This window comes from Saccostrea cucullata, unplaced genomic scaffold, assembly GCF_032062105.1.
Source record: "Saccostrea cucullata isolate Sc308-1 unplaced genomic scaffold, CSIRO_AGI_Scuc_v1 ctg4, whole genome shotgun sequence".
Taxonomy (NCBI): Eukaryota; Metazoa; Mollusca; class Bivalvia; order Ostreida; family Ostreidae; genus Saccostrea; species Saccostrea cuccullata.
The window spans coordinates 851,655-868,911 of record NW_026920828.1 but is presented as its reverse complement, the minus strand read 5'-3'; the positions used below and the strand labels follow the sequence as shown (position 1 = coordinate 868,911).

Sequence of the window (17,257 nt, the reverse complement as noted above, 5' to 3'; positions counted from 1 at the left end):
TGTAGTAACTCTTGCACTTCCGGTCAAGAAACTGTTATTTATGCTATTGAAATACATGAGCGTGATGAGTCGTTAAATAGTGTACATTTGCATCTGCAGCTCTTTTTTTCTTTATTTTGAGAATCTCCAGCATTAGCAATGAAAATCAGTCATTTTGAGGAAATATAGGCATCACATCCGGTAAAGAAAGAAGGATATTTTCCCGGGATTTTAGTACAATACTTATGATAAACAGCTACAAAATCTTGAAAACCCAAAATATTGTTAAAAATTTATTAAAAATGCAAAAATTTGATTTCTGTTAAGAGGGCTAAAAAGCAACTTCCGGTAGTGGAAAGAAATTCATTTAACCGTTAAATAACTAATTTGGCAAAGTAAAAGATGTCCTAACTTTTTTGATACATAGTTATAACCCGTATATACTTTCACTCTAGAATTAGAGTGTTGCGTTTTCATTGACGGTGAGTATATTTATAACCTACTCCAAAAAATGAGTGCAAGTCTGAAGTTTTAGTCAGTTCCCTACACTATATAAACCCTGATAGTACCGGGTAAATGTTTTTCACCCATGCTGTAGATAATGACAAATTAAGGAATTAGTCACTTTAAAAGCTGAATGCTGCACTACAATTTCAGAGTGACCTGTGTGGACAGTTTTTGAGGATAGTACAGAATAAGAAAACAGTGTTAGATCTGGCTGTATCAGACAGGAATATGTTTGTCAGCATCAGCTGTGTTCACCCAGGGAGTGTCTCGCTGTCCTCCAATCATATGATAGTAAGTATTGCTACATACATGTCAGTAAATAGGCTTATCCAATCAAATAACAGTAAGTGGCCTTATCCAGTCACACATTGGCAAGTACTGAACTGAATTTATTAATCTCTTCACAATTTTACAATTGTATAACGAGATATAAATGTAAACTACAATGATGACAAATAAAAACACTTATATGGCATGCGTGAGTATGAGGATAGACAAATAGTACAATTATAGATTTAGGTCTTTACTAGTTTGGGGAGCATGTTTTAGTAATTTTTAGCTCTACTGGTCAGAGACCAGAAGAGCTTATGCGATAGTAATGCGTCCGGCGTCCGTCCGTCTGTCTGTCTGTCTGTCTGTCTGTCCGTCTGTCTGTCCGTCTGTCTGTAAACAATTTTTCAAAACACTACTCCTCCTACAATTTTAGTCTGATTTCAATATAACTTGGAACACAAGTAGACTACACTAAGATACATAGAATAGTGCATCGGTTTTTAATTTCGATGAACGGTGTTGCCATGGTTACTAAAAATAGAATTTTCTGTGAAATTCCTTTAAAACGCTACTCCTTCTACAGTTTTGGTCTGATTTCAATATAACTTGGCACACAAGTAGACTACACTAAGATACATAGAAGAGTGCATCGGTTTTTGATTTCGATGAACGGTGTTGCCATGGTTACTAAAAATAGAATTTTCTGTGAAATTCCTTAAAAACGCTACTCCTTCTACAGTTTTGGTCTGATTTCAATATAACTTGGCACACAAGTAGGCTACACTAAGATACATAGAATAGTGCATCAGTTTTTAATTTCGTTGAACGGTGTTGCCATGGTTACTATAAATAGAATTTTCTGTGAAATTCTTTCAAAATGCTACTCCTTCTACAGTTTTAGTCTGATTTCAATATAAGTTGGCACACAAGTAGACTACACTAAGATACATAGAATAGTGCATCGGTTTTTAATTTCAGTGAACGGTGTTACCATGGTAACTAAAAATAGAATTTTCTGTGAAATTCCTTAAAAACGCTACTCCTTCTACAGTTTTGGTCTGATTTCAATATAACTTGGCACACAAGTAGGCTACACTAAGATACATAGAATAGTGCATCAATTTTTAATTTCGTTGAACGGTGTTGCCATGGTTACTATAAATAGAATTTTCTGTGAAATTCCTTAAAAACGCTACTCCTTCTACAGTTTTGGTCTGATTTCAATATAACTTGGCACACAAGTAGACTACACTAAGATACATAGAATAGTGCATCGGTTTTTAATTTCAATGAACGGTGTTACCATGGTTACTAAAAATAGAATTTTCTGTGAAATTCCTTAAAAACGCTACTCCTTCTACAGTTTTGGTCTGATTTCAATATAAATGGCACACAAGTAGACTACACTAAGATACATAGAAAAGTGCATCGGTTTTTAATTTCGATGAACGATGTTGCCATGGTTACTAAAAATAGAATTTTCTGTGAAATTCTTTAAAAACGCTACTCCTTCTACAGTTTTGGTCTGATTTCAGTTTAACTTGGCACACAAGTAGACTACCCTAAGATACATAGAATAGTGCATCGGTTTCTGATTTCGATGAACGGTGTTACCATGGTTACTAAAAATAGAATTTTCTGTGAAATTCCTTAAAAACGCTACTCCTTCTACAGTTCTAGTTTGATTTCAAAATAAGTTGGCACACAAGTAGACTACACAAAGATACATAAAATAGTGCAATGGTTTTTGATAAGTACATACCAGTAGAGCTACAGTCTCGACAGAGACTTCTGGTTTTAATAAATATACACAGTAGATTTATCCAATCGTATGACAGTAAGTAGGCTTATTCAACCATACAATGGAAAACTGATTCATCCAATCATATGGTAGAAAGTAAGCTACATACATATGGTAGTAAGTAGACTTAACCAATCAAATAACAGAAAGTGGCCTTAACTAATCATCTGATCTAAAGCAGCCTTTCCCAACCATGATTAATTTGGCTAAATAAGTATGCAGGCATATCTAATCATTTGATAGTAATTGGGCCAATCCAATCATAGAAAGAAAGCTAATCTGAACGTGTACAGAAAATGGGTTCATCCAACTATCAGATTGTTAATGGGCTAATCCAAAATAGACTGAAAGTTAAAAACATTTTTATACTCTCCTGTTTAAACAGAGTTATTTTGTTTTTTTGTTGCTATAGTTTGACCATTTACAAATTTTAGTAAATGTTTTACCCTTACTAATCACATTAGCTATTATTATAATATGGGGTTCATGATTTTTTTTGTTAAAATTATCTCATTTTATCAGGTTACTTTAATACATGTACATGTACATTAAAATGACTATATATTTCTGCTTCCAGTATTTCTATCAATATTTCATAAAGATTTTAATTGCTGATGAAAAAACCCTTCAATTTTCAATAAAAAAGCAAAGTTCTTAAAGAGGCTTTATATGAGAAAATGCATAACAAACTACTTTACCTAAGTGACTTTCTTTTAAGGAAATGCCAAAAATTACAACAGTGGCACATGGTTTCACAGGTAAGATATTTTCTTGTGACATTTATTGGTTCACTTATATTTTGCATTGCTATCCAATCCTTGAATGAGCAAGCATGATAATTTTTAAATTAAACCAAGTTTACTGGTAACTATATCATTCGTCAAGAGTTGAACCTTTTCCTTGTAAATCTATCTGATTCAGCCTTTACTGAACAAATTAAACAGTATCATGGTCAGGGACAGCTACTCTCTCACTAGTTTGCAGTTATCTCCCTTGCTTTCAAGTAAAAAAAAAAAAACAATATATATAGATTCAACTTTCCTTTAATCTTAAGAAAAAAACATAGAAATTTATGAATTCTTTGTCAGTAATGGTCATCCTATAAGATTTGGTTTGACTTTTAAAAAATTGGGACAAAAAACATCAAGGTACATCATTCTATCTAAATATAAAAACAAAGAAATGCTAGAGGGTTAAGGGTACCATTTCTTTTGTACAAGTTAATTTAAGCCAACACACTTACATCTCATCAAAAATATCTGAAGACTTAAAATAAGTAAAAAATAACCTGTTCTAAACATATGAATTGATTCCTCTCAAGGGGGTTATAAATCTGATTTCTCTTAGTTCAGTCCTAATTTTCTGATTTCAGGGACTGCCACAGCTAAGCTGCAGATCCTTGGTGGATCTTCCATATATGATGAAGACATGAAAAAAGATATACTGGCTGGAGTTAAAGAAAGTATGTCGAAAAGTTCAGGGAACAACTAGAAAGTCAATCAGTATATGTACAGATTTACGAGAATTATTTCGTTCATTGTACAAACAAAGATTTACAAGGCAGTATAATGTTATTCATTGTATATGAAATACAAACATACATTTACAAGTAAATATACGAACATAGATAAATTTACAAGTCTAAATATAAACATTTACAAGCATAATGTCAACCAATATACAAACTTAGACAAACTTAGACTAACAAGTATAATGTTAAACATTTGTAAACTTTGGTATTGCAGATGAGTTGAAGCCGTTCTGTCAGGTGAAACTGGACAGTGAGGTGGTGTACAAGACAAAAGTCCAGAGCACCTCGAGTCCGAGGTTTAACGAAACCGCCAAATTCCAGATTGATGACCCGGACAGTGTTGTGGAAATTGTAAGCTTTATTTCCATTTCTTTATGTTGGAAAAGAGTTTCCTTATTAAAAAATGGACTTTTACCAATTAATATGCTCACATGGCAGCAAGGGCTATCATTTTGTGAGCTTAATACCTAATAGTGGGTTATTTTAGCAGGGTGCTTATTTTGGCAGTTTGAGCCTGCTAAAATTTTAAGTACCAGTCCACATAAAAATCAGACAAAGGGTGGTATATGAGGGTTCTCAGAATTTGATGATGTTTCACTCATAGATTTATTTTGAAGTATGAACAATGTATGTAAAATGAAAAATGTTTTGAGTCATGGTAACCATGGAAACCGGGCCAAAGAAATTTCCTTAGCAACCGGCGGATTTTTCAGTGTTGAAGGACAAAAAATAACCTATCTTTGAGGCTTAAAATAACACGTAAATACCATGAGAATTATTCTTACTTATGGGTGCAATAAAGATACACATTTATTGTGTTCTAATAATGTAATAAAAAATATTTAGGTCTTATGTCAGTTCTGTGGTAGACATTGGAATGTACACATGTTTTACAAGTTTTGCTGATTCAGCATTTTTCGTGATTTTGGCAATATTCAAGGCCAAGTTATAAAAATGGCCAGATTAATACTGTTGTTGCATGTATCTCACATAAAAGCAGAGGTATTTCTCTTTTAGAATTTGAAGTCAAATCCATGGGCTCTTTTGAAAATCGAATCTGTTGCCTAGCAACAAAAATGGGCTTTTTGATGCATAAAATGAGAAACCATGTAAAAAGTTTACGGAAAAATCAAATGAACGGTTATTTATGATAAACGAGATACAAAATTATAAATAATATAATTAAATTCGGTCTCCCTAGCACATTATTGAATATTGCAGAATTATTTATCTCCATAGCAACGACAGGTTCTCCATAGCAACAAGGCAAAAAAAGGTAATTTTGGCGTGTATTCGTGTAATCGTATTAAGACTTATTCAAAATAAGTCAGAAAAATCCGGTGGAGCAAAATTGTCAATGAAATGTGGTTTTATTATTGTTATTTTTTTTTGGTACTTAATCAACCCATATGGCAAGGATTCCGTGTACATGACATACAACCAAAGTTCCTATGTCTCCTGTAAAACAGATTTGACTTTGGGATTGTACTGTTTGTCATGGAATTGGATATTCAAGTAATATGCTGATAATTGCATGGTTATAGTTCGGAAAGACTTTAAAATGTTGTATCAAGTTATTGAATATTGTTCAATGACTTATTTCCATAGCAACAACACCACTCCCCTAGCAACGACTTAAAGAAAGTTTGACGCATATTCATGTTACCTGTAAATCTTTATCTAAATCACGTCATGAAGAAAAAAATGATGTTGAAATGTGTGTTTTTCGAAAGTATTTTTAAACTCATTTAATCCATAACAACTACATGTATTTCTAGCACATGGGATACTCTGTAGTCGTTATTCATAATATTGAAAGATTGGGCACTCGTCATAGATTTCTCAGAAAGTATTACAATGTATGAATTAATTCCTCATGAAAATAAATAGATAAATAAAATGAATAACGTCACTATGGAAACATTTCCAATTATATTTCCAATTGAATAGGAAGATCAAGTTTTAATTATTCTATTGATACTTGTCATAGATTGGAGAGTTATTTTTCCAAACGAAAAGAACCGTTCGCAGTAGCTCAAAGGTAGCACCTACTGCGCCCCATAGTGGGATTCGAACCCGCCACGTAAGGATCAGCTTCTTACTTCATGACTCTAGAGAAGACGTTCTAACCACTGCTCCATGAGGGCGACGCGGCACATTAAAATAAATCAAAATAAGAAAAGTCGGCAGTCAGTTACGGTTATTTACGTAAAATTGAAGTTAACTTTACACCATTTGAAAGAAATATTGCAAGATGTCCAAAGCTAGATCAAATACAAATGAATTTAAAACATGGCTAGTCACACAAGTAGAACTTTATTTTAATTTGTATGTTGTTTGGTGAGATTTGCATTAATGTAGTGCAAACATATTTCAAAAATTATGCAAACGATGGTCAGAGGGTCATCTTCATGTATCCGGTTAGGTCATATCTAAAAATGGAAATATTATGCAAAAAAACAAAACAATTGACATCAAACTCATCCATGTAACACGGGGCCCATGGGCCACATCGCTCACCTGAGCAATGTGGCTAGGAAAAATCAATTCAGTAAATGGCTAAGTGGTCCCGATCCTAAAAGAGGGGGGGTGATTTGAACAAACTTGAATCTATGCATACTTAAATCTACACTAACTAAGGGTGCTTACATATTTTTTGACTAACTGTGGCTTTATTCCAAATAAGTTATGTACTGTTGTGGTCCCTCCCAATCCTGGGGGTCATGATTTTAACAAATCTTTATCTAAACTACCTGAGGATGCTAAGATTTGAACAAGACCAATCAAGATTTTTTATATATTTTTCCTATATATTCCTTTGTAAAACTTTGATCATCCATTGTGGCTATACCCCGGGGGGTCATGATTTGAACAAACTTGAATCAACATTACCTGAGGATGCATTACCAGTCATGGCTTTGCTGTTATTAAGAAGATTTTTCCTATATATTCCTGTGTAAAACGTTGGTCGTCCATTGTGGCCCCACCCTACCACCGGGGGTCATGACTTGAATAAATTTGAATGTACACTACCTTAGGATGCTTCTACACAAGTTTCATCTTTCCTGGCCCAAAGTTTTTACATTAATACCAGTAATTTATATTGATATGGTGGCAAGAAGTATAAAATTCAAGTCCATCTCCCTCCCTTCCCCAAGTAAACTTTTGAGTGCTGAGCTGATTTGTTTTTACCTAGCCCTTGTGCTCAGGTGAGCGATGTTGGAGGTTGCTCCCACTACTTTGATACGCATTGCTATGGGCTTGTTCTCTGGGTAATAGCGTTTGAAGCTCCAGAGCTACAGATTCCTTGTGAACTGAATAAGTGTCAGCTTCCCAACAACAAGTTAAAGATAAAAGCTTATAAATATCTTATCTTTTGAAAAATGGAAATTATCTCAAATGAACACAATATATGCTAGATAAGCATTACCAGAATTAAGGGTTTTATTAAGTGTACACAATTTTGTGTGCTTGCTCATTTCATATTCATGTTTTCTTTCACTGCATTTAATTTCCAGTATTTTGCATAGGATTTACGACATGCTTAAAATTTCAATTTCGACAATTTTATTTCATTTCCGACATTTTTTGTATTTCTTGGATATCTGCAGGATCCCTTTCTGACAATTTTTTTTGCTTACCAAACAGCTGCTGGAAATAAAATTTTAAATAAATTTATTTCATGTTCAAAAAATAAAAACAAACATATTTATGATTCAATACATACTTATACAAGTAGCAATAATACTTATATTAATATCTTTGCCTGAGCTACATGTACAGGCGTCTCTATTATATCGCATATCAGACAGGAAAGGCAAGTCTATATATTGTGTCAATTGTGAGCCCGATTGAATAATTACGATACACCGGACTGATCCCGATTTGAAGTCAAAATAATGCTACGCATCCAGAATTTTTTTTATTTCCGAGTCCAAATAAAAAAAATTATACAGTACTGAGTAGTCCAAATGTTGAACTTTTAATCATATAATTGAAATTAATTAATTGTTTCTACCCTGTTTACTACGCTTGTGCCTTGATTAAAGGTAATGACTGAGTGAACGTACGGGTGAAATTATACAAGCTAATAATTATAGATTGCAAAATTACCGTAATCGTTAGCCATAGAAATTAATTTAACAATGCATAAGCTTTGAAAACACTAATAACAACTACGTGTTTGTAATTGATCCATACGCTCGCATAAGTATAAAGACAGTCTACATCTAATCACCGATGATAATAAAATTTCAGTTTATCCTTATAAATAATTTCAAGAATTATTCACTGTATGTTGAATTCGCGGAATTTCTTTTTCCGCGAATATAGCGAATATTAACTCCGCGAGTTAATTTCCTGCTGTACAGTAATTGTTATGTCTTCGTATTAAAACATTCTAATGTCTTTTGAGAATTCCTTCAACGATGATTGTTTTTTCCTATGGCCATGTAATAAGCGGGGGGTGGGGGGGGGGCTATTATGCGGATACTTAGCTATAGAATACTATTGAAAACTTCACCACAATATACATGTGCCCCTCAATAATGATAATATCTTACGATCTTCTATTTTTTGGTTTGTTTGACAAGGAATTTTCGGTTGTTGATAGTGCCCAAACTGAAAATATATGGTTGTAACCCCCACCCCCGAAATTGCTTACTAAGGGTCTGTATTTACCAGAAGTGGTTTCTGTATGCCTATTAATATCTGAGTTCAAACTTAAAACTGCACTTTAAAAGGGAGATGTGCCTCTGAGAATTTCAGGTCACCTGAGTCTTTCAGGTGACCTATTGCTATCTCTGTTCGTTCGTCGTCGTACGTCATTCGTACTTCTTTAGCTTCTTCTCTGGAACCACTGAACCAATTCAAATTTGAAAAAACCCATCTATGGGTAAAAGAGGAACACACAATTGTGAATTTCAGGGTCCCTGGGGCCTGAAGGGTGGGACCAAAACCACTAAGATTAATGCAGTCCTAAAAAATCTTCTTTAATTCTAGATATCAAGCAATGAAACTGTTGGAATGATTGTAATAAGCATTGAGTCTTCTACACTGTACCAAAAATAGTAAAATTCTTTACCCCAGGGTCAGGGGTTCTATACGCTAGGGCTGGGCTAAATAGATTATATAGTGAAAATACATTATTTCTTTGAAAATCTTCTTCTCTGCTCCTGGGTAAAATTAATTAAGGACATAGTTACGATGAGAAAGAATTCCTGTTCTACAGTAGCGAATTTCATGGCCTTTGGACACGGGTTCTGGTGTTAGGACGGGGCTTAAATTAAATGATTATATAGTTAACCTGCATTAATTCTTTGAAAAATACATAGTTATGATGAGGAAGGGTGCCTCATCTAAAATCGTGAACTTTATGGCCCCAGGGTCAGGAGTTCTGGTTTTAGGATACAGGGCTCTTTTGATTACTAGTATATAGTAAACATGCATTTTTAAAATGAAAAATCTTCTTCTCTGCCCCTGGGTATTAAACAACTAACTACATGCGTAGTTACAATGAGGAAGAGTACCTCTTTGAAAATTGTGAATTTCATGGCCAAAGGATCATGTTGTGAATTTCATGGCGCAAGGACCAGGATTTCTGGTGTTACTTAGGGTGGGGCTCTAATCATCAAATTGTGAAATTGCAATAAATCTTTGATAATTAATCTTCTTCTTCGCTCCCAGGTATTTAACAAACTGACTACAGACATATAATTATGATATAGCTATGATCGTTCTTCCAGAATTGTGAATACCAAGCCCCCCCGGAACAGGGGTATCATAGAGGGCTGGGGTGGGGGGGGGGTGTCTTTGACTATATACTAAAAATGAATTATTTCTTTGAAATCCACTCCATGATGTTAATCAAACATTTATGATGAGCAAGAATTGTGAAATGTGTGGACCTGAGGGTCAGGGGTTCTTGTGGGGTGGGGACACTACAGAGTAATGCTGAATATTACTTAGAGTGGTTGAAATGCATCTTTTTTATTCCCCTACTCTGTCTTTGGTTATAAAGTTACCAAACTACATAGGCGTCGGAACCGGAAGGGCTAGGGGCTTAGCCTGTTCCTAGTATAGACATTGAACATTGCTACGTAGGTTTAGCCCCCCACTTTCCACAGACACGTTGCAGGATAGGTTTAAAATTAGGAATTCATGATCAAAGTGGTGCTGTTTGGAAAAAATTTGGTACTGAATATCGAACCTAACCCCCCACCCCACCCCCCACCCCCCATGTCATGGCCTTTGGTTTAAAACATAACCCAAAGTCAATTGCAAAACACATTATTTTTTATTTCAATGATTAATTCATGATTATTCATGATTTATTCTGTAATATTTTTCATGATTTAGTCTTAAATCCTAGCTACTTTCATTGCATTAAAGTACTGCTTGAAAAATGTCAGAGATGAAAACTTTAAAATATCGGAAATGAAAACAGTTCCGGAAATAAAATGCAGCCATTGAAACCATGCACCGTGAATGTCTTGAATCTAATCCACAATATCGTACAAGTTACATTAAAACATTATCTATGGAAAACATCCTTAATTTGGTATCATATGATTTTTGCCCGTTATTTTGCCCCGTTTAAATTCGCCCAGTCACAGTTCTGTTTAAGAATTTATACTGTGTTTTTTTTTTAACTTGCCCCATTTTAAATTCACTCACATGTAGTTGTTGCCATGACAACAATTGATGGAACATTTCATATATTTTTTCATCACTCTCCACAAATACAATCATCAACACATTAATTTGATATTCATTTCCATGACGAACACTGATCCAAAAGTCAAATCTCTTTACAGGAGGCAAAGGGTACATTGGTTGCCATGCACTGGGAATCGTTGCCATGTGTTGATTAAAGACGAAAAAAAAAAAATAAGATTGACCAACAGTTCATTGTCAGTTTTGCTCAATCACATTTTCCTGACTTAATTTGAATAAGCCTTAATAAGATTACATGAATACACGCCAAAATTACCTTTCTTTTCCTTGTTGCTAGGGAGAACCTGTCGTTGCTATGGAGATAAAGAATTATGCAATATTCAATAATGTGCTAGGGAGACCGAATTTAATCATACTATTTTAAAATTTGTATCTCGTTTATCATAAATAACCGTTCATTTGATTTTTCCGTAAACTTTTTACATGGTTTCTCATTTTATGCATCAAAAAGCCCATTTTTGTTGCTAGGCAACAGATTCGATATTCAAAAGAGCCCATGGATTTGACTTCAAATTCTGAAAGAGAAATACCTCTGCTTTTATGTGAGATACATGCAACAACTGTATTAATCTGGCCATTTTTAAAATTTGGCCTTGAATATTGCCAAAATCACGAAAAATGCTGAATCAGCAAAACTTGTAAAACATATGTACCTTCCAATGTCTACCACAGAACTGACATAAGACCTAAATATTTTTTATTACATTATTAGAACACAATAAATGTGTATCTTTATTACACCCATAAGTAAGAATAATTCTCGTGGTATTTACATGTTATTTTAAGCCTCAAAGATAGGTTATTTTTTGTCCTTCAACACTGAAAAATCCGCCGGTTGCTAAGGAAATTTCTTTGGCCGGGTTTCCAGGTTACCATGACTCAAAACATTTTTCATTTTACATACATTGTTCATACTTCAAAATAAATCTATGAGTGAAAAATCATCAAATTCTGAAAACCTTCATGTATCACTTTTTTACAGTTTTGTCTGATTTTTATGTGGACTGGTACTTAATTGCTAAAATATTCATTACTCTTGTTAGTGCTCATCTTCAAAAAGTTGAAACTCTTTGTCTGCTAAAATAAATTACACCAAAATTATTGGCCTACCTTTGAGAAGGCAAAATGCCAGTTTTTATACCTGCCAAGAGAACCCGCTATACAGTCAATTTACTTTTTAGGTCACCTGAGTAAACTCAGGTGACCTATTGCTATCTGTTTTTGTCCGTCGTCGTTCGTCGTGCGTTAACATTTGAACATTTTTAGCTTCTTCTCTGAAACCACTCAACCAATTTCAACCAAATTTGGCATATAGCATCTATGGGTGAAGGGGAACAAAAATTGTGAATTTCATGGTCCCTGCCCCCCTGGGGCCTGAGGGGGTGGGGCAAAAACCTCTAAAATTAATGAAATCTTTAAAAATCTTCTTCTTTACTCCTGGACATCAAGCAGTCAAACTGTTTGCATGATTGTAATAAGCATTAAGTCCTCTACCAAAATTATGAAATTCATGGCCCCAGGGTCTGGGATTCTAGTGCTAGGGCGGGGCTATATAGATTATATAGTGAAAATGCATTATTTCTTTAAAAATCTTCTTCTCTGCTCCTAGGTATTAAATAAACTAACTAAGTACATAGTTATGATGAGCAAGAATGCCTCTTCCAAAATTGTGAATTTCTTGGCCCCAGGGTCAGGGGTTTTGGTGTTAGGGCGGGGTTCTATTGGTTATATAGTGAAAATGCATTGAATCTCTGAAAATCTTCTCTGCTCTTGGGTATTAATCAAATTAACCAGGCAAGTACATAGTTATGATGAGCAAGAGTGCCTCTTTCAAAATTGTGAATTTCATGGCCCCAGGGTCAGGGGTTTTGGTGTTAGGGCGGGGCTCTATTGGTTATATAGTGAAAATGCATTGAATCTCTGAAAATCTTCTTCTCTGCTCTGGGGTATTAAATAAAGTAACTAAGTACATAGTTATGATGAGCAAGAGTGCCTCTTTCAAATTTGTGAATTTCATGGCCCCAGGGTCAGGAGTTCTGGTGTTAGGGCAGGGCTCTATTGATTATATAGTGAAAATGCATTAAATCTCTGAAAATCTTCTTCTCTGCTCTGGGGTATTAAAATAAGTAACTAAGTACATAGTTATGATGAGCAAGAGTGCCTCTTTAAAATTTGTGAATTTCATGGCCCCAGGGTCAGGGGTTTTGGTGTTAGGGCGGGGCTCTATTGGTTACATAGTGAAAATGCATTGAATCTCTGAAAATCTTCTTCTCTGCTCTGGGGTATTAAATAAAATAACTAAGTACATAGTTATGATGAGCAGGCCCCAGGGTCAGGGGTTCTAGTGCTAGGGCGGGGCTAAATACAGCAAAACTCGGTTATAGCGAAGTCCTGGGGACCAGTGAATTTACTTCGCTATATCCGTAATTCGTTATATCAGTATAACGAATTCGTATAACCATTATAGCGAATTCGCAATATGCGTGTTTTCCTTCAGGTATTACTACCAAATATGTTAAGGAAGCAAATTTAACAAAACATATCTTCGATAACTAAGGTTTTATTATGAATTGAATTTTATATACAAATGCTAAAAGTAAATTAAATCATTTCAATTTTTCAAATTTTTTATAACATTGGAAAGTTCATTATTAAAGATGTAAATTTCATTATACTTAACCTCAACGGGACTCAAAATCAGTTCGCAATATCCGTAAATTCGTTATATCAGAGTTCGTTATAACCGTAAAATTTTACAGAGATTTGTTAAGAATTTTGCCGGGGACCCTGAAAAACTTCGCTATATCCGTGAATTCGCTATATCCGTGTTCGTACTAAACGAGTTTTACTGTAGATGTGAAAATGCATTATTTTTTCAAAAATTTTCTCCTCTGATTCTGGGTATTAAATAAACTAACTAAGTACATAGTTATAATGAGCAAGAGTGCTTCTTCCAATTATGTGAATTTCATGGTCCCTATGTTAGGGTTTTTGCTGTTTGGTGTAAGGGGACGGGGGGACGGGGTGCTCTTTTGATTGTATAGTGAAAAAAATACATTAATTCTTTGAAAATCTTTTCTTGCTCCTGGATATTATGTCAATGATCTAAGTATATATATATATTTATGATGAGGAAGGGTGCATCTAGCAAAATGTTTAATTTCATGCCCCCTGGGTCAGGGGTATCATGGGGGGTGGGGGGGGGTGGGTACATAGTCTGAAAATAAATTAATGCATTGAAATCTGCTCATTAGTATTAATCAACCATATTTGATGAAATAACATTTATGATAAAATTTTCAAAATTTTGAAATATGTGGCCCCAGGGTCAGTGGTTCCTGTGGGATGGAGTGGGGTGCACAACTGGTTTAGAATGAAAGTGCATTTCCTCTTAGTTACTCTGATCTACCTATGGGTTATTAGTGACTATCTAGTAAGCATTGCTAAGTGTATAATTATGATAAGCAGTGGTGCCTCTTTCAAAATTGTGAATTTCATGGCCTCTGGTTTCAAACACAAACCAAATTCAATTGTTGGAAAGTTGTTACACGATACTCAGGTGACCTGTAAGGCCTGTGGGCCTCTTGTTAATTATGCTAGGTTAAAAGTATATAATAAAAATACTGATGTCCATTTTCCATTTTTTGATATTTTTATGTTTTAAACATTTTTTTTTTCAGGAAGTGTATGAATTTGACCACATTGACAGCATCCTGCTGGGAGTTGTTATGTTAACTGTACAACAGTTAAGGGAACTATCCAATCAGGTGGGTGTAAGATGATCTTAACTGTACAACAGTTAAGGGAACTGTCCAATCAGGTAGGTGTAAGATGACCCTAACTGTACAACAGTTAAGGGAGTTGTCCAATCATGTGGGTGTAAGATGACCCTAACTGTACAACATTTAAGGGAGCTGTCCAATCAGGTAAGTGTAAGATGACCCAATGACCTAGTTTACAGATTGACCTGGAATATTTCCATATAAAGTCATCAAGAACAATGTTTAAAAGTTGCAATTAATATTTCATTTACATGAAAATATATTTCTGAATAATTATAAAACATAATTTTTGCACCCCAAACAGAATTTATGTTTTCGTTTTTTGCCTCAAAAGCATTTTTGTGCCAAAAACTATTTAGAAATAAGATAAACAGTTTTGAAGAACAATATATTTTCCTCATATTTGCCATAAACAAACATGATATTTTGATCTTAGTAAAGATAAACAACTAATAAATACAGCTAAAGTACAATGATCATTTAGAGAGGAATATAGCGCTGTCAAAATAATGTCAGATACATGTACCAGAAAATGCTGTATGGTCTCAAACAAATGGTCTTTGTTGACTCAGACCCACTGTTTCCAGTGGCCTTAAATAAACAGTTTGGTTCTGTTGAGTCTGACAAAATTCATGTTGCACTCAAACCAAGTCAATAGATGTATAATAAATATTGTATTAATGAACACAACTGACAGAATCTCAAATAATTAAATTGTGGCTTGAATGGTTAAAGTTCTTCTATATAATTTTTAATACAATTGTCTTTTTCAGGAGGAATCCAAATTACACCACCTTAATGGAACTAGCAATGGAAAGATTCGCTTTAAGTGTACTTTGACCTTCAATGATGAGGATAATGTAAGTGACCTTGATGTTTCAAGTGTACTTTGACCTTCAAAGATGGGGATAATATAAGTGACCTTGATGTTTTAAATGCACCTGGTTCTTTGACCTTCAATGATAAATAAGAATTTTGTATATTATAAGTGACCTTCATGTTTTAAGTATATTTTGACCTTCAGTGATAAAAATTTTGTAAGTGACCTTGATGTTTTAAGTGAACTTTGACCTTCATTGATGAGGATAATGTAAATTTCTTTGATGTTCTTAGTGTACTAATGTAAGTAACTTTGATGTTTTAAGTGTATTTGACATTTAATGTTGAGATAATGTGAGTGACCTTGATGTTTCTAGTGTACTATGACCTTCAGTAATGAAGATAATGTAACTGGCCTTTAGGTTTTAAGTGTTACTTAACCTTCAGTGATGAGGACAATGAAATTTGACCTTCAGTGATGAGGACAATGTAATTTGACCTTCAAGGATGAGGACAATGTAATTTGACCTTCAAGGATGAGGACAATGTAATTTGACCTTCAAGGATGAGGACAACGTAATTTGACCTTCAGTGATGAGGACAATGTAATTTGACCTTCAGTGATGAGGACAATGTAATTTGACCTTTAGTGATGAAGACAGTACAAATGGCCTTTATGTTTTAATTATGATTTTATTTTTTGATGAAGATATATAAAATAAGTCTTGAAGACGAATGGAAACAATTCAGTTTATGAAGTTATCAATATAATTGGTTAGATTGAAGGTCTTCCTAAAATTTTAAACGCCAGTTCTTCATCATTTTGCTAAACCATCTAACGAATGTGCTTTTATCAAATATATGAAAATAAAAGATCATCAATGTAGCATAGTTATTTTTCTTACAAGAATTAGTATTATCTTTTTTTTATTTCAGGAAAAAGCTTTGTCCAAAAAATTTACTAACAACCGAGGTGACATGTACATTCCAAAATGCTGCACCTGGATACCAACTGGTGTGTACTGTGAAATCATAAGTTTTCATGGGGGGTTAATTTTTATTGATTTCGAGGTATGAAGAGATCCACAAATTCATGTCCACCATGAAATGTAAAATGTTACATACATAACTACTCAACAATTCTTCATTTATGAATTCAAACCCCCACGAACCAAGAGTTTTTTACTCAAACCACAAAAATTTGACCCCACAAAAATATGTGATTTTATGATATATGAGTTACCTCTCAGCTGAGGTAGGACAGGGAATAAGAATTACCATAGTGTAACTTCAGCTAGTGACATAAATAAGGGTGTGTCTGTGGTCAAGAGGCTTTTCCAACTCTTCAAGGTCACAAATACATGGAAAGCATATTTACAGTATTTTTGCTCATGACATTATGGGATGGTATTATCAGGTCTTGGTGCCAAGAAGCAATAAGATACTGGGTCCTTCCTGTACCTTGATGATTTCAATTATATTGATGACAATGACCAAAGCGTATCTTGATATTTACTCATAAGACAATTTCTTTGTAGGTGTTGAGATAATTAGCTTAACTTTATAAGCTTTGAAGTGAATTGAAAACGTGATGTGCTAGAATTGGCACTCTAAATGTTTGATAAAAGATCATTTATAAACAACATGCAACCAAGTATATAACATGAAGCAGGGAGAGACTGGTTTTTGTATTATAAGAATCTCGATTGTGGATTGATTAAATGTAAACAGGCAAGAGTCATATTTTAACTTTTTCCTCCATTCTTTAAGCACATTAAGACTTATAAGGATCATATACGCTGACCCTTATTAGGACTTAATTATTCAACT

The 17,257-nt window shown here is 34.2% G+C and overlaps 1 protein-coding gene across 1 annotated transcript in view; it reads left to right on the top strand.

Annotated features, from left to right (window-relative positions):
* The window catches only part of LOC134258357 (uncharacterized), a 68,002-nt gene that overhangs the window by 18,691 nt on the left and 32,054 nt on the right, over positions 1-17,257 (top strand). The window contains exons 24-30 of the mRNA XM_062740882.1: positions 637-777; positions 3,279-3,318; positions 3,933-4,022; positions 4,306-4,442; positions 14,507-14,593; positions 15,382-15,468; positions 16,364-16,442. Of these exons, the coding sequence (XP_062596866.1) occupies positions 637-777; positions 3,279-3,318; positions 3,933-4,022; positions 4,306-4,442; positions 14,507-14,593; positions 15,382-15,468; positions 16,364-16,442 (661 nt within the window). The remainder of the gene's footprint in view (positions 1-636; positions 778-3,278; positions 3,319-3,932; positions 4,023-4,305; positions 4,443-14,506; positions 14,594-15,381; positions 15,469-16,363; positions 16,443-17,257) is intronic.